At 31.5% G+C, this 19,367-nt stretch overlaps 1 protein-coding gene across 1 annotated transcript in view; it reads right to left on the bottom strand.

Moving 5' to 3' along the window:
* Positions 1-1,782: 1,782 nt before the first annotated feature.
* The window catches only part of LOC122602921, a 29,633-nt gene continuing 12,048 nt past the window's right edge, over positions 1,783-19,367 (bottom strand). The window contains exons 3-10 of the mRNA XM_043775534.1: positions 18,614-18,952; positions 16,618-17,130; positions 16,328-16,465; positions 15,818-15,943; positions 14,968-15,015; positions 3,172-3,608; positions 2,127-2,768; positions 1,783-2,019 (exon numbers count right to left, since the gene is read on the bottom strand). Coding sequence (XP_043631469.1) covers positions 1,960-2,019; positions 2,127-2,768; positions 3,172-3,608; positions 14,968-15,015; positions 15,818-15,943; positions 16,328-16,465; positions 16,618-17,130; positions 18,614-18,952 — 2,303 coding nt within the window. The 3' untranslated portion in view covers positions 1,783-1,959. The remainder of the gene's footprint in view (positions 2,020-2,126; positions 2,769-3,171; positions 3,609-14,967; positions 15,016-15,817; positions 15,944-16,327; positions 16,466-16,617; positions 17,131-18,613; positions 18,953-19,367) is intronic.

Raw genomic sequence — 19,367 nt, 5'->3', positions numbered from 1 at the left:
AAACCATAAACCCTTGAATGTGTTTACAAATAAAATTTGCGCATTTAGGCGTTAATTAGGTATTTTGTCGACTTTAAAGTTTGAAACCAACTTTATCTGGTTACAAATATATACTCTAGGATCGGATATGGGTCTTGTTGAGATTAGAGGTTTCGTAGGTTTTAAATAATGGTTGGTGAAGTATGAGATATTATTAAGGATGACAAAAAAAATTTGTTTAATATATGAGGAGCGACAATGGTACCGAATCCCGGCAAAACTCGGGGTCCGGGGAGGTATGATGTAGACAGACCTATCCCGTAGACAAAGGTAGAGATGCTGCTTCCAGATCCACCGAAGTAAAAGAGACCACCGACCCAAAAGTGAAAAATATGGTTAGATCCACCGTAGTGTAAGCCTTAACCGGAAGGAGATAATCTCGATCTCAAACTCTCAATCTCAAGCTCGATCCCACTCTCCGGATCACAAATTCGGATCTAAGATCTAGAAATTTGTTACCGTCAGGGAATGGGAGATGATAGAGAGAGAGAAGATAATATATGAGAAACGGTTTTATGTAAAAACTTTATCCGATAAGGATGGTTAAACATTTTTAATGACCGATGTATATTGAAGAAATAAACTAACCAAGTTTATGTAGTTTACTTTGATTAATACTAGACGTATACTCGGATGATGCGGTAGTGACGGTGACGTTGGTGACATAGTTATTAATGTAAAAGTAATTGAAATTAGTCAATTTTAATGACATTCGTTGAAAAAGGGGAATAGGTTCCCTTTTTATTAGGGAATAAAGATAATTTGTTTTTTAATTTATAATATATTAATTATAAAAAATTTAATTTATAATTGGAAAAATTTGGATCGTTACATGATATTTTAAGTTTTAGTTAGAGACAATAGATTAAAATGATGATGTCGTATACATTTTTTAATTTTTTAGATTCAATTTGTAATTAAATAAATAAAAATTAATGATCATTAACTGTAAAAAATAATTCTTATAGTTTATAATTATGAAAACAATTACTTTAATAAGATAATTATGGAATTACTTTTTAAAATTTACATTATATTATTTGAAATCACTCTTTTGAGATTTCTTTTTTTAACCATTTTTGATATTTTATGCCGTTATTAAATTATTTGATTTAATATAAAAGATAATGCAGCGTGCGCAATTATGTTTTACAATAATGAGTTTAATATGTTGGTTCAATATCTCTATCTCTACTACATTATAAAAGATTTGTTCTCTCTAAATATTTTTCAACTTTTCAACAATGTAGACCTAATAATGCATAATGTACAATACATCTATATACGAGTACATTTCAACCACTTATTTTTTCTTTCTCCTCAAATCTTAACCACTCATTTTTCTCCCTCCTCCATAAATCATTTTATTTCTTTAATTAATTAAAAATCTTTTATTTTAAAAACCGTATATCGATAAACAATATTCGAACATTATAAAATCATAATATGCTCATTAAAATTGTTAACTCTGATATATGAACATTAAAAAAAAAATCGTTAGTATCTTTAAATATACAACATAAATATATATTTTATTAAAAAGATTTTTTTTTTTTTTAATATATTAATTGGTAGTCGACAGTTTTAACACATAATATAATATAATGGTAATGATCACAAGGGATTGCAATCCACGTGATAATAATCACAAGGGATTGCAATCCACAAAACACGTATTAGGAGTTTAGGACAGGGATATAATTTTGGGCCATTAAAAGGCCATGTATGAGACACAAACCCACAAACAAAAATCCAAGAAACATTAAAATTAAAAGAAACTAAAAGTGTCCATACACCAATTAAAAAGCAGTTTGGGGACCTTGTCAGTTGTCACTGCGTTCTCCATTATCTCAACGACTCAACCTTAGTTTTGATTGGTGACATGTCAAAAGCAATGTCTAGTAGCCCGAGTACAATCAATTAAGTGTGGCCAATCATGGACCTCCATAAATGTAAGAACCTACTTTTCCACACTTGGGCCTGCGCCATAAGAAAATCATATAAAAAGCTGGCAAATTAACCATCAACATTACCAAAACTAAATAGTAGGAGTACATTATAACATTTAAATGATGTAAAAAAATCACCTTCATATTATGCTTTGCCATGTTAATAACTAATTTGATCTTCCCATCACTTTGTTTACCAAAAATTCCTTGACCATATGTGGAAGAGTACAGATCAAAAAGCAAGGGTAGCTGTAATGTCACGAATGATATTATTGGCAGACATGTTAATGCCACTATCAGCAACAATACCCAAGCTTTTCCATGCCCAAACATAATGTATAATGTTGCACTAAAGGCTATCGTCATAGAGGAAACTGATACGAATAACATACCAAGGCCAAACATCAATCTCTTGGGTAACCGATAGAGAAAGTCTTCGTCTTTGTAACGCATTGTTAAAATGGAAAGACATAGCAACAAGGAAGTAGTGGCTGTGAACAATGAGATTGCATCCGAAACCACAAATACGAGAAAACCTGGATTTGTGTCATAAATTGCTTTCCCGTTGTCATCATTTCCACCTGGTACAGTAATGGCTGCGGCAAATACTATTGTAATGATAAGTGCTGCTGTGATTGTATATGAATCCGCAGTCTTTTTCATCCATTCTTCCCCTTCTTTTCTTAATTCCTTGTGTTCTCTTCTGAACACCATAATTGGCGTCTCTCGCTTTTTGTTTATAGCTTCGCTGTTCCTAGAAAGGGCAAACTTCTTCACTTCCTGTCAATCAATTGAATGTTATTGCAAGCAAGTACTCCTTTCATTCCATAAAACATATATTTGTTTGTTCCAAGATTAATGCAATTATAGATGGGAGGAAAATGAAGTTCATTAAATGCATAGTAACCAATGCCTTATTATGTTTTTTATCTATCAAAAAATTTTAAAATGTAAATTTGACATCTTCTTGGTTGATGTTTATAAACTATTTGTCAATCATATAGTTGACTTTTATTATGGGACAAGGGAAGTACAGAATAGTGCGGCCTTTAAGGATGGACTAATAAATTGGATTTAATAGTAGAAGGGAAAAAAGGTATGCTGTTATTCCAACTAATAAACCTCCTTAGAAGAGACAACTAATATATATATATATTATAACTAGAGATAAAAACTTGTTTACCTCAAACCACTGTAACTCCCTTTGCATTTGTAGGGCTGCACCTGAAACCATATTGAGTTTATGTATAGGTGCTAATTGTCCTGCCAAATGCAAAATATTATTTCCATTTTCGTCCTTCAAAATTCTGTGTGCATGCTTGTTTATTACGGCCTTGTGCACCAAAAAGCTGTAAACGTTTTCACTACGGTTTACTATTGAAAGTTGAATAAGATTTAAACCGTTCTTCTTGGTCCAGATTGCCTGTGGAAATGATTTGATGATCTCTTCAAACGCCTCAGTATTATCCTGTTCTAATGCGTACAGAACTGCTTCACTGTAATGTTTACGAACTTCACTCTCCTTTTCTATCTTTTGAAGTTCTTCGCAAATACATTTAAGTACAAGCAGAGCTTTATTATGCTTCACCTTGTCATCTTGGAGGCCCTTCACATGTGCCACTGCGGTTAATTCAACATACGTATCTATTAAAATTTCTATACAGACTAATCAAGTTTGAAGTTATCTATAGATGTCATTGAAAAAGTAGGAATGATCGCATCTTTCTCCAATAAGCAACCATCAGGGCGATTCGCATTGAAAGATTTGAAAGGATCCAGTTTCCTTTGGCTAATTCTTAGTATCCTCCATACGATGTATGAGGCCATTACAAGTAAATTTATTACGAGTAATATAAGTACAAATCATATTTCATTTATTCACACTTTTAAGTGAGTGTGAACAAATTAAAAATTTTGTCACGCTTTTTAGTGTGTAGAAATATATTGAATTAAAAGTGTATGAAAATTTTTACACACTAAAAAGTGTGTAGAAATAAAAGTTCACACTTTTTAATGTGAACTTTCATAATTATTTTGTCACACCTCATGACAAAATAATTATGAAAGTTCACACTAAAAAGTGTGAACTTTTATTTCTACACACTTTTTAGTGTGTAAAAATTTTCATACACTTTTAATTCAATATATTTCTACACACTAAAAAGCGTGACAAAATTTTTAATTTGTTCACACTCACTTAAAAGTGTGAATAAATGCACTATTGTTTGTAGTTCTTACGACGTTATGTATAAAAGGCTTTATTGTCATCAAATCTTATGTGCTTTTCGATTTCTATTGATTCATTTTACTCACCTAATTACTTTGATACAGTAATCATTTTTTTTTCTTTTCATTTTTATATAATATAATTTTAAAATCTAAAAAAAATAATCGTTTTAACTATTTAACTTCTATTGTGAAAGATTTGATTACCCAACTTTGAAATCATAGTAGTTTTAATCACTTAACTTTTATTTAAATGGTAAAAATACTTAACTTAAGCGTTTTTACCCATCTCTCTCTCTCTCTCTCTATATATATATATATATATATAAAAGGCTATCAGAAAGTGCTCACGTGGCACTCTCTGAGCTCGCCATGTCAGCAATTTCTAATGTGGCGTTACCAGAGCGATTTGAATGGCATGTCAGCAGCCACAATTTATGTGCTGTAAAGTCCACATAAACCTGAAAGCCTTATTTGTACTCTTTTATTTTAAAAATTAAATATGGTTTCTGGGCTTCGAACCCGAGACTTTATGCTTAGCAGCTCCGCAACTTTACCACTTAAACCAAGGAGGTTTTGGTTGGATTATTCAAAATCACTATTAATAAACGATCATTCAGATGTCTTTTTTCTTTAAAAACAACAACAACCCAATACCAACTTTTCCTATTTTCAATTTTTCATCTCCTTTCAAATGTTTAATCCCCGAAAATCCTTTCCTGTTTTCTATTTTTTCATTTCCCTTCAAATCTTTACTCCCCAAATCTCTTCCTAATTTAGTAATTTTCATCTCCACAGATAACCTCAAATCCTTAAACTTTAGGGATTTAGAGTTTTAAAATAATGGCTAAATCATCATATATCTCATATATATATATATATATATATAATATCAACACATCACGAAACGTAGGTTTTTTTTCATAGCATCACGAAAACAACTATTCCAGGTAACAATTTTCAATCCTTGGTTCTCTATTTTTGTTTAATCAGTCTTTTTTTGAATGTATGTGAATATAAATCGTGTAAATTGTTATATGTATGTTGGGGTCTTGGAATGTGTTTTTGATTAAAATGGTTTTTTCGAGATATTAATCGTGAAAATTTATTCGATGGTCTTTTGGATGCTTGTGTGATTTATATATATATATATATATACACATAGGGTAACACTCCGGTGAGAACAGTCTTAAAAAAGAAGGGTGAGAACACTTAAAAACATCATTTTGATGCATTAAAAGTCCATAAAACTAAAATTGTGCATAACTAATTATCATTATTTAAGTGTTTAACAACACATTGATCCGTCAAAATCGAAAAAATCACGTTTTTTGTTTTGGCATCCATCATGGATGCATATTCAACAAAATGATGCATCCAACAAAAAACGTGATTTTTCAATGTGTTGCTAAACACTTAAATAGTGATAATTAGTTATGCACTATGTCAGTTTTATGGACTTTTAGATCATCAAAATGTAGTTTTTAAGTGTTCTCACCGTGTTCTTATTTTAAGACTGTTCTCATTTGATTGTTCCCCTATATATATATATATATATATATCTTAGTCCCAACTATTACTAGATGGGTGCTGAAGACACCTCAATGTCAATGGTGAGTGAACTTTGCAACACGATCAATTAATCTGGATGTGACCAGTTTAGATTGATCGTGTACCAGGTTAACTGGAGTTAAGTATTAAGGTGACAGAATATAAAAAAAAAATAATACACTGCAATAATATAAATGACAAGGAAGTAAATTGGTGAGACAATATGTAATTTTCAAGTGTATTTTATTTATAACTTGTTTAAATAAAATACAAGGTTGTTGCGGAACCAAGATAATACACGAATGTAAATATCCTAACAACCCATGAATTACAATTGATCTAAACTTGGAAATTCTCCTAAACAATCGAAACACTTAGAGTTGTGAAATGTTCCTTTTTACGATTGAGAGAATATTGCACAAGTTCACCAATATTGCAGAATATATGTATTTGCAAAGTTATTGTAAAAGCTTGTGCAAGGACCTCTATTTATAGTCGAAGATTGAGCATGGGGATCTCAACTTCGACGTACAAATATGGTTGACAGCACACAAAAGTATTGTTAAAATAATCATTTGCGTGTGTTAAATAAAGTAAGACAAAAGGTTAGTTTATTCACCCACTCTACATCTTTGTATCTTTATCCAAAGACAATATCATTGTCCGGTTAAAAGGATGTAGAGTAAAGAGGTCCTCCTCGTAATCAGTGTAAAGCTTTGTAAGAGCATTTACACTGGAGGATTCTCCAGTTGATTAATCTGGTAGATTGTCAACTGGGCTTCGCTGCCATTGCCAATCTCTATCTTCCATTTGTTGTCTTTGACTTCAACTGGAAGGTCTTCAGATTCTAGTATTCTGATCTCAACTGGAGGAAGTCATCAGTTGCTAAACCTGTACAATGCAACTGGACTTCTAATATTTCGGACAATTCTCCATGCTCTCCAGATGTCACTGGAGAGCTCCAGTTTAGTTAAAACTGGACCTAACAATATCTTTCCTACTAAAGGAGCTTAGGAGATGATCTCATAAAAGCTGATGTGTCAGCTTCTAAGCGTGTACACATCAGAAAATACACATAGTAGTTGATGCCATATGTGTGTTTTGGTATATTTATGGTATTGAGAGAAAAGAGGTTTAAAGACTTCTCCAAGAAGCTTTATCAATATTGTTTTTGGCTTCTTTGAGAAGCCTTATATTATAATTCAAAAAAAAAGTCTATGTCTTCATCGCATTCAAATCTCTCTTTCTCTCTCTCTTACAAATCTGATCTACTTTTTCTTTTTCTTTCTTGTGAAGCTCTATGTCACAAATATATATATATATATATATATATACGAGAGCAAGTACCCGCGCATTGCGGCGATGAGATGGTGGGGTGATACCTAGGTCATAGAGTATGATAGGTTATAATAGTTGATATGTCATAGAGTATGATAGTCAAATGCCTTAGCTGTACGGGCTCCGCCCTCGGATTTAAAAATTTGTCGAAAGTATATCGAATGACATCTCTAATGAAAGAGCATGAAATTTTAAGAACACCCATACAATTTTTATAATTTATCGATGTACGGTTTTTGAGATAAAAGATTTTGAATGAATTGGAGGAATAAATGATTTATGGAGGAAAGAAAAAAGATGATTGGTTGAGATTTGAAAAGAGAGAACGGGTATTATAGTTATTTTTGATAAATATAGAATAGATAGGAGGGCATTTTGGGAAAGTACTTAAAATCAATATTGAAAATTTCAAGTTCAATGTTGAAAATCTAGGAAAAATCTGCTTTATAATATAGTATATATATACACCATCCGTGTATACATATATATATATATATATATATAATACGTGAATGAATTTGGGGAAAGGGTTCAAACACCATGGATATATCTGAAATATAGCCTGAATGAGTTTTAGATATACCATTCGTACTGTTCATATAGATCTTGTTTGGAAATTAGGGTTCAAGCTCATGGAAGTGAATCAAGGTATATTTAATATTCTATATTTCTTTTTTTGAATTTCTATCCTAAATAAATTGATGATAAAATTGATAATGAATTTGAAGGATTTATTTCTATGACATGATGGTTGTTTCTTTTTTATTGGCAATGATAATGTGTTTATATTCAGAAAAAAGGTTAAACTTATGTGTTCCATGGCATGACATCTGAGTTTGTGATGTGACATTTTCACATACAACAACAATAACAGGACCGAATCCCTGTGCGGGGTATGAGGGAGGTAAGCTGTAGACAGTCTTACCTCTACACAAAGGTAGAGAGACTGCTTCGATAGGGACCTCCGGCCACAATGGATTGCAAGACGGAAAATGAGAAATGTTTAGAAAATCATACCTATCTGTCGAGAATCTGAAAAGAAGAAATACATGTCTTCTGGGTCCGGCTACTATGCGGGTCGAACGAGTATCGACCATGCGCCTTACTAATATCTTAGAAACATGTTTGACACTACAAATACGGAAGCAAACCATATTGGGCATATTAATCCACATAAAAGTAGCAAACTAATAAGTAACTCGAACAAGTATTGAGAAACAACCAAGACACATATACATATAAATAAGAAATGACAAAACTTGAAAAAAGCCTGATTGGGCCAATGCAGTAATGACTTTTAAACAACCTATGGAAAAAAAAGAACTTAGGTCGCCTGGCTATACTAATCCTAGTCCTCCCACTGACTCTCCAAACCATTAAACTAGTCCTAGACACCTAGTCCTCTATTTGATGTGACATTTCACATGACAACTTTATTTGATGCAGCCACGATGAATCATTAGCATAACTTTAGCATGTCTGAGCCATCGTCTATATTGGTACCTAAATCTGTCCTAACTACAAAAGTTGAGGGTTTAAGGGATTTTATACGACCTAAAATACCTTAATATGATGGATTTCCTACTAAAGGAGCTTAGGAGTTGATCTCATAAAAGCTTATGTGTCCCTCTTGATTGGTTGTGATGATGTGTTTAGATTCAAAGACACTTGAGTTTATGTGCTCCTTGGCATGGCATTTGATGTGTGTGACCTTGCTGTCACATTTGCCTTTTTAATGCAGCCATGATGAATCATTACTCTTCCTTGAGCATGTCTGAGCCTTTGTAATCATAAAGAACACCATGACTTTTTATTTACAATGTGGTATTATTAAAGGTATTGAAACTTATACTCTGTATTCTGTTTTTATCTTAGTAATATTCCTTTGGGTTGTGGTGTCTAATTGCTTAATATTTGCAGGGTAATGATGTGGAAATGGCTGATGAGTGAAGAAAGTGTTTGGTTCTTTATGTTTATACCTATTTTATGTTCTTAACGATGTTTGTTTTGTTCTCCAAATTTAGGCACTCGGAAAGGTAAATCTGTATAAATTTGGGGATAAATATGTTAATATGGGTGGGTTGGGTAGAAGGTTTTGCCTTTGAGTTTGAATCTGTTCTTATTTTAGACTAACCAGAATTGATCCATTTTTGCATATATACTTCTTTTTATGAAATCTTTTCAATATTGGCTTTGCATTTGAATCTGTTATTTTCTCAAGGCTTTTTTTATCTATTATTTTTTTGTACTTATAATCGGTATTGAAAAGGATGCACCAAAGTTAATGTTTTTATGAAATATTGTATCACAGTTTATGGGGAGGAATTTACTCTGTTACCAAAATGGGTGGGTTGTATATGGTTTAAGACGGGCTGGGATGTCAAGACTACTCTGTTTACTTTTTGGTTGTCATGATCTTTTTAATGATTGGTTGAGGTTTAGACCAAGTAAAGCAAAACTGCTTGATTGAAGGCCAACTTGGTTTGGACCAAGTTAGATTGAGGACTACAAGTGTACGTGTCTTGGACCCTTGGTTTGCATGTATATGTTTTTGGTTTTTCATTATAATGGATGGTGCTCTGTTTTGGGTTTGGTTTCATAATACACAAGGAATGACGAGGTTTGATAATACACAAGGAATGATGAATGGGTTAGTTATGAACGGTATTTTTTTGGTGTATTTGTTAAAAATATAGGACATGTAGTTTTATTTTGGAATTAAGAATATTTCTTGAAAAAGTTAAAAGTATTCATTTTGTGTATAATTTGGGTCTATGCACATGTGACCGTTTTTTAAGCACAATGAAGTTGTTTTGTTTTTTTTTTTTTGTGTTTAAAATTCTGTTTGCATCTGTATGAGTTAGAATCATTATGCGGTTGTTCTTTTATGATTGACCACAAGACATTAACAAGGTTTATCTTTTCATTTGTAAGTATATGCTTTAGCACATATTGCAATAGCAGTTGGTTAGGTGGCTTTGGGTTTGGATTTAGGTTATCTTAACAGCAGTGTTTAAATATATATTATGCTAAATAATTCTTATTGGTCCGGTCTTTTGCTCTTCTATTTTTAAAAGTGGGTTGTTGGTTATTCATGTTAAGCTTATGAAAAATGGGGTTGTTTTTTCAAAGACCAAATGTTGGATACGCAATATAGTTTAGCCGAAAAGCAAGTGACCCAAACCTATTGAGTGGTCAGGTTGGCAATGACCATTCCTTCCAGGTAAATTTCATTCTATGTATTGAATAATGTAACATAGGTTCCTTCTAAAATTGTTAATCATTAATCATGAAAGTGGTGCAAAAAATGGTTTCTATGGAAGTGTCATGGCACCAATGTTTGAATATATGAACTAAAATGGTGCTTACTAACCATGAAAGAAGGGGTATGTTTCACAAACTGTTGTTGCATTATGTTTCCAGATGATGCCTTTAAAATATTTTGATTCCAAGTATATTCATGAAGATGAGATCAAGGGTACGTTTGGTCTTCATATACCTTCTGGGGATGAAGCTTTCAAGGTAATTGTAACAAAATTGTCACATTTTTGGTTGTTCAATATAGAGAAATCTTCATCTTTTGAAGTTAAAATGCAGATATACATTGTAATTAATAACTGTTATTTGCAGAAGTGCAGAACATGATGTTAATAATATCCTTGGAGAAGCAGGAACATGATGTTAAGAGTTAATTTCAAAAATCGTCCTTTTGGTTTTACTAAAAGATCATGTTTCATCCTTTAAACTTTAAAATGACACTGGTAGTCCTTTATACGCGGATAATGGTCACGTTTCGTCCTTTAGTCGACTATATAAAGAACGAAATGTGACCATAATCTGTTAGATTAAAGGACGAAACATGACCATTATCCGTTAAATTAAAGGACGAAAAGTGACCATTATCAGCGTATAAAGGATTACCAGTGTCATTTTGAAGTTTAAAAGATGAAACGTAATTTTTTGGTAAAACCACAAGGACGATTTGTGAAATTAACTCTGATGTTAATAAAGCCCAAATACAGGAAGAACAACACAATCAGAAGGAAACTAAAAAGAGTGAAAGGGTGCGTTTAGGCATGGAGAGACATCTTTTTATCTATAATTTATGGTAGCATCTTTTTATTACCTATTTTTGATTATTAGGTGCTTAAAGCCTTAGAGGTATAGGAAGGAGAAACAAGGCATTACTTGGGTATAGACTTAAGGTATTGTTAAAAAAAAGACAATGATTTAGTTGGGGAAAGGTTGAATATATTTTTTGACTATTAAAGTCAAATGGGTAATTTAGAACAGGAAATGATATTTGTACCATAAATCTATCATACATTATAACTTTTTGAACTTATTGACAAGTTATTAACGTGTGTATGATAAACTAATCAAATTATGTAATATATATTACAACTAAATAGACTAATTTTATAAGTTTTAGCTCAATACGACTAATTGTATAAATTTCCAAAAATATCCTGTGTTTTCACACGGGTTCTACATCTAGTATATATATATATAGATAGATATAGATGATATATGTTTTCAAGGAAGAAAATTTTTGTATTGTTTGATTAGGCATTGATTTGAAGACAAAATATATGCAGATTGTCAAATTCATAAAGGTGTTTGATGAAATGCTTCAATGAGTATCCGATTTGGTCAATTTTACTTTTGTTATTTTTTTCTTTGTTTTACTGCAATTTTTGAAAGAATCGAATGTACCAAAGTTTATCATGTAATACTATTGATTATAGTTAGTAGAATAAAAAGAGTAAAAACTTCGAGTCGTGCAATTGTTAAATATCTTGACGAAGTGGGTAATTTTTATATAATGTGAGTAAAATAATTCACTATATAATGATCTATATACTATATTATAAAGCAGATCTCTCCTGTTTACATTTTAAGTTTCAACATTTACTTTCCCAAAATGTCCATATATCAATTATATATTTACCTAACACCTTTTTTCTCTCCACAAATCTCAACCAATCATTTGTTTTCTCTCTCCTCCATAAATCATTTATTCCTCCAATTCATTCAAAATCTTTTATCTCAAAAATCGTACATCAATAAATTATAAAAATTATATGGGTGTTCTTAAAATTTCATGCTCTTTCATTAGAGATGTCATTCGATATACTTTCGACGAATTTTTAAATCCGAGGGCGGAGCCCGTACGGCTAAGGCATTTGACTATCACACTCTATGACCTATCACCCCCATCATATCACCGCCGCAACGCGCGGGTACTTACTCTCATTTATTTTAAATTAGAAATACTTACTGATTGTTTTCAGCTATATGTTGTACCAAAATTTATTATTTTCACAATGTAGATTGTGAATCCATTATGTGGGCATGTTGTCATAGTACATTGTTGATGAATGAATAATCAAATCAGCAAATGATGCCGGGAAGGTATTTTCTACATCCTTTAATAGCTATGCTATCAGTTTTTGTTAACATTTCATGCACCTAACAGTTTCTGAAGAAGTGCCTTGGAGTTTTTGGGTCGAAGTCATACATGAACGTCGAGGGACACCAAGAAACGCCACATAGTTCTTAACATGGTAGAAGTACAAGGACTATCTCATGGTACTTTTTTTTCCTGATGATCTTTTCATTTATTAACACATACTACACTTTTTATTCTAAGACATGTCATGCAGCTTAATAGGCTTAATCGGATATATAAACATTTTAAACCATTTAGATTTATTAGCTTTGTATCTGATCACAGAGGGAAGCACAAATTTTGGCATGTGGTATTTTTAGAGATCAGAAAATTAAACATGAAATTCAAGTTATTATGATTAACTTCTTTGCTAAAATTGTAAAATAATCTAATAGCTATTGCTGAAACCATTTATATATAGAGTTTTTTGGTTTGTTTTAAAATTTTGGGTTATTAAAAGTCATTTCTATTAGTAGGTTTGATGTGTCGATGTCAAATGTTCGAGGTTGGGTGGTCATGGGCTTTTCCTATCGTCGATGATTTCTCGAATGCAAAGTTTTGTACGTAGCCTATCTAATATGAGTCACAAAAAAAACTAATGGCAATAACTAAGGTACATTTTCTTTTATTTTTTATTAAAAGAAACACAAGTACTGCTCCATGGGCATTTGTTAAGTCTTTATCCAACTTTGATGATTACCCATGAGATCAGTGTTCTTGAGAGATTTTTATTTGTCGATTATCATGTAAGGTTTTCATTTAAAAGTTATAAAAAGAGATACAGTTACATTAAAACAAGGCTTTGATAGTAAATTTTTGAAAATACCAAAGTGATAATGTATATATGATATTGCCTCTTTATCTTGAGTTCTGCCTTGCCTATAGGTTTTGATTTCGGGTTGGACCTTATAAATCTTAATACAATAAGAAAAGTTAGGCAGGCATTGGTGGTTTATTTATATTTGACCATCGAGTCTTCAATGTTCTCATGTTTGTTTTTTTTATGTATGAGCAGCCAAAACGAGTTTTTTGAGACTTTCTTTAATCATGCGTTGAAAACGATAATGATTTTTCTTACCTATGAGTCTATGGTACGCATTTCTTATTTTCTTATGGCATTTATATATCTAATTGATGGTAAAAATAAACTTAGATGTCTATAGAGTTCAAAACAATGGTAAAAATTTATATTGTATTACGAGTCCGGTAAAAAAATTTATATTGTCTAATTAGCTATAGTTTTACTTTATAAGGTTTGATAACAATATGTTGGAATTTATAAATTTTCTATATTTGATTTTTTAAGTTTTTGAACATCTATGTTATATTAACAAAATCAGAATTGCATTCTTCAGGTTTTTTGATGGGAGGTACAACAACCATAATATAAGTGCAGCGAAACCAATTGATGAAGGTGAGTTGTTGAAAAATGTTTAACTGGAGAGACCATATATGGGAGCTGGTGATTGCTTTGAAACGGTTTTCAAAAATAAAGGCTCTTTCACATTTTGAAGGGGTAACCAAGTCAATGTCTTCCAATATTTTTCAACTCAAAGTAACCCTTTCGTATTTAATGTACAAGATGTCTATTTCATGAACTCATAAAGTGATATTGATTATTTAAAATTATCAAAATGTTAGGTTCCCATAGTAACTACTAACTATTGTTGGAACTATTCATAGGCTTTCAATTTTGATCAAATATTACAAAAAAAATTATGTAAAGTACCCGCATTTATAAGATTTTTGTTGTCACCCGTTTTACAATGTGGCAAAAAAGAAATTAATAATGTTGCGAGAACATCTTTTTTATTAAATATATAACTATTAACCTCAGAATCTATGTATGTTTTTATATTTAGAGGGTATTTGGAATTTCGTTATAAAATAATTATCTGATTATTACGTTTATAAAACGCAAATAATCTAAAAAAGTGTTTGTATGAAAAAGTGATTATTGGCTATGAAAACGCAGTTTTGGAGAAGCATATACCAACATGCTTTTTCAAAATGCAGTTTTAAAAACGCATAATCTATTTTGAAAAAGCAGATTTTGTTTTGTAAACGCGATACTAAACACCCCTTAATTTAAGTTTCGTTTCAATCATTTTTATAATTTTTTTGGTGTAGTAAATATCAAGTATCTTTTTTTTGTGGACAGTTTTATTACTTTTAGTACTTAATCTATTTTACTCTTCAATCAAAATGAACATCTAATTTATTATATATATTTGTTTGTTATAACATATTGTTTGTTTTTTTCATGTAATTTACGTTGATTAATATAGAAAATAGATAAGTCTGGTGCAACGCACGGATTTCACCTAATTAATTTAATATCTATCTCTAATATAATTCTTGAATGAGAAAAGCAATGCATCTAGGAATGAAACGAATAGAAATTATCCTTACCACGTAGTAGTATAACTTTCCATAACTTGACAAGTATCCATCTGATGACTACACAAGACATTAGATGATAATGAGTAGTGGCAGAAGTTGAGCATTTCAATGGAGGAAATCTAATGTATAAACATTTACACTGTATTTTCAGAGTTTTTTTTTTAAAGATAGGAAAGGAAAAAATTAGATAAGGAAAGAAAAGAAAGATAGATATATATCAAAAAGGCATTCTCGAGTTACATGAAAAACTAATAGAAAGAAAAGAAAATATAAAGTTAATAGTGTTCGTGAGTTAGAATCAAAAGAAAAGAAAGGAAAAAAGTCATAACTTTACAATTATGTCCTTTATTTTCATAAAGGTTGTTATTAATTAATAAGAATACATTAGTAATTATACCCATAAGTTAAGATTTTTATCCAAATCCTCTCAAAAATAGGAGGAAAGTTTTTACATCAAAATGCCCTTAGTTTTTTTTTTCCTTTTCTTCCCTTTTCTTTTCTTTTGAAAAAGAAACTCAATAATACAAAAATCATAATAAATGAATTTTCTTATCCTATCCCTAAAAAAAAAAACTTATCTATGTATATAAAAAATAGGCACACAGAAGGCTATGCCATAAACTATCCATCTGATTGAGAAATATGAGAAATGTGTCATAAAATGTCCAGGTTGACATCAGGGGAGGAAGATCGAAAGATAACATAGCTATGAGATCGGAAAGTTATGCTTTTTTTCTATTGTAGATAGGAATTTAGTTTGGATTGGCCAGAACATCTTGTAGTATGTATACAGTTGTTATATATTTGAAAATCATCTATTTGATCGGATTGATATAATTAACGTTTTTGAGAAACAAACCTGAGTAGAAGCAGCTTCTCCTGCCGTTGACAATTGGTATAGTGGTATCTCGAACTTGATTCTCGATATCACGATCAATCTGGTGTGCATTGTCCTGGTTGTGGTCCTGGTCTTGTAATGGCACATCTTCAAAATAAACAGAATTATTAGTTATCCCTATACTTCAAAAACAATGAAAATCTAAAGAATAAAAGGGCAAAAGTGTATGGATATAAAGTTATAAACACATACGACGACTTTGTCATATACATTAAAAGGTTATAATTATAATTTTGTCGCAACATCTTTTTGTGAAAATCGGTTTTAGATTTAAAATGTTGAGGATGGAGTTCATGTTTTATTTATTTTACTTCTTTGTGTTTATTGAATAGAAAAATGGGTTCAGTAAGAAAAATCAATCAAGTTGTGCCTTGATTGACTTTTCTTACCGGTTAAACTAGCCGTCCTGACTGTCGTCATGATGCATTTACAAACTCACATATATAATTTAGAGCAAGTAACGGATCAAACAATGATAAACAAATTGTTGGTAGAAGTTGTATGTTCTTCTGGCGCCTGACTTTCCAGCGATAGCCTTCAATGGAAAGAAAAAGTCTTTCTTTGTTCTAGCCATGTCAGGGTACTTCTTGATCAACTCATATGCAACGTCTGCAGATAGGCCGGGTTTATCAAACAAAAATAAACATTGGAAAATATTTATATGTGAATACATGATCTATGTTTTGGAAATATTACATGTGTTGCTTGATATCTGCAGTAAAATTTATTAGAACATATCATCCATCCTAATCAAAACTTACCGAATAATCCGTTACCAATTATACTAAAGAGAAGGTTGCCAGCATTCAATCCGTTAAAGGGACTATGGTGTCCTTCTTGTTGAGAGAGCTCAATATATGTGTTTGTAACCTTCAGTAAATACTGAAAAGTTTTTACATGAGCACCCAAAATAGCATTATGGATTGGTAAATTACCCACGTTATCAGTTTTGAATAACAAATTTGGGTTTTTTTCAACCAACATCACGGCAGCCTTGATGTTGCCAACTAGTGCAGCACGGTGCAACGGGTTTTGTCCTCTATTACACACTAGAGACGGAAGTGACTCCAAAAGTGATTCGGAATCCATCTCCTTCAGGAGTTTCGCTACAAAATCGATATTTTGACATGTACCAATTCCGACATGTAGTGGGCTTTCATCATCATCATTGATTTTACTAGTCAATGTATCTCTATCTTTGATGAAATATTCTCGAGCTTCCTTCCATTGCCCGTTCACTACAGCTCTATATAGTGCTCGATACTTACTTGAATCTATTAGGATAAGAAAACACAAATGAAGTTAAATCGGAAATTCAAAGTAATAAGATATCAATAGAAAAAATTGCATAAACAGATCGATATCTCTATTTGAGCAGAAGGTTCGTCAAACCAACCTTTTGCTAGAGTATTTGACCAGCGTAAATACAAAAAAATTTGCATTATTGCATTTAGGGTATGGTTTAATCCCCATCCCATGCAAAGGTTGGAGGGCTTTTTCTACCATTTAGGTAGAAACCGAAAGCAGCCTCTCTACTTAGGTAGGGGTAAGATCTGCATACATCTTATTCTCCCCCATACACCGTCGAGGTATTGGGGCTAAAAACCCGCGGAAGGCGGCACTGAGCAGTTACTTTCTTTCTTTCTAAAGTAAGGCTGGCATAACAGGTCACACGAACCTTGTTAAGACAAGAACCTGTTAAGGTCAAACATGAACACGACTTGTTAACTAATCGTGTCATTTTTTTCAAACACGAACACGACATCAAAATTAACCGGTGCACATATTAAGACTTGTTAAGAAACCTGTTAACATATATATTATAGAATTCTTGACTAATAATGGGAAAAAAAAAACTTAACGATACAAAAACTCTTACAAATTTCAACTATTATATAGTGATAATAATCTTTACATTACAAAAGTTCATAAATATCTTACCTTTATAAAAATCATATATCAAATTATAATATCAATTCTTGGTATTTTATATATATGTATAATCTTAACAGGTCCTAACAAGTCTGGATCTGTTAAGACACGAATCTTAACAGGTCTTAATAGGTCCGGACCTGTTAAGACACGAAACCTGTTAAGGTCAAACACGAAACCTGTTAAGAACAGGTCGTGTCGTGTTAACAGGTTCCGTGTTAAAATTGTCAGCCTTAATGTAAAGATATATTTTGTGAAAAAGAAAATGCTAAATGTATTTAAGATGATAAAAAAAAGTTTGTACTTTCCATATCTAAAGCCACTTCTAAATTTATATTAATTGTACAACTATTTAATGTATGGATTGCGTTTAGCAAAACCCTTATTAAAAACGAGCATGGTACCCGCGCAATGCGGCGACAGTTGTGGGGAAGACAGTCTAGTAGTGTCGGTAACGGTAGTGTCAAGTGACGTAGGTTGATGTAATTGTGATAGTGGATTTTTTAGAAGATAAGGTTAATTATTAAATTAAAGGTTTAGAGTGTAAATTAATTAATTTAGGGCTAAACATAAAAAGTCCAAGGACAATTTTGGTAATTCAAAGGTAGAATTACCTAAAATAAAAAGGTGATTCTTTTTATTAGGTAGTGTAGATAAAAATTAGAAATTCCCCTGTTTAAACTTGGTACACCATCTTTTCTATAAATTACTAATTAGGTGTAGCTAAACATAGCAGAGGCTAAATTTACTCAAAATTTATATACATATCCTGTAAATTTAAACACATATATAAATATAATTATAAGCAAAATCCATAACTAATACCTTGGTCACTGATAGGATCAGCCAAAATATCGTAATTTTTTTTAAGCTTCTCCCAAATTGGGTGACTTGTATGTCGGACGTCGAGTGTATTCATAACATTTTCGGTTAGCGAACCAAAGATCCATCCTTTGACTAATGTGTCTGACCTTTTCCATTCCTTATATTCTGCTTTTCTTTGAGTGCATTTAATAGTACCATCAATGAAACCTAGCATACCATGGCTCTCCAAAAGGCATATCATTTGTTTCTTCCATGAATGATAATTCGTTTTTCCCCATAGCTTGATCGAAACAAAGTTGGCCGTATTCACGTGAGTTGGGTATGGGTATAGTTGAACCTCTGTTACATAGTTACAACTAATTCGTATGAAATCTTTACTTAATCTTTGACTAATATACTAAATCAGATAGATTGTATCATAGATATGGGAGGAAAGGCTTGTTTCAATATGAAATTACGAAATCATGTAAATTTATAGGTAGATTCGTCACAAATAAATAAATAAATTATGATGTAACTAACTAAGAAAATTGTTTATCTGTTTATATAATAGATTAATTTGACTAAAAAACATGTAAATTATTATGAATAAATATTATATGGATGTTCATGGTAACTAAATATTTGTATAAAGTTGGGAGATTTGTTTTTTTCTAGAAAACTCTATCTTTGTATCTATATAAACAATGTATTGATGAGATTAGTAATAGAATTCTCCATTCTCTCTATATCTCTTGTCTCTTGTTCTTTACTA

Source organism: Erigeron canadensis, chromosome 6, assembly GCF_010389155.1.
Source record: "Erigeron canadensis isolate Cc75 chromosome 6, C_canadensis_v1, whole genome shotgun sequence".
Taxonomy (NCBI): Eukaryota; Viridiplantae; Streptophyta; class Magnoliopsida; order Asterales; family Asteraceae; genus Erigeron; species Erigeron canadensis.
This window is presented reverse-complemented; position numbering and strand designations above follow the sequence as displayed.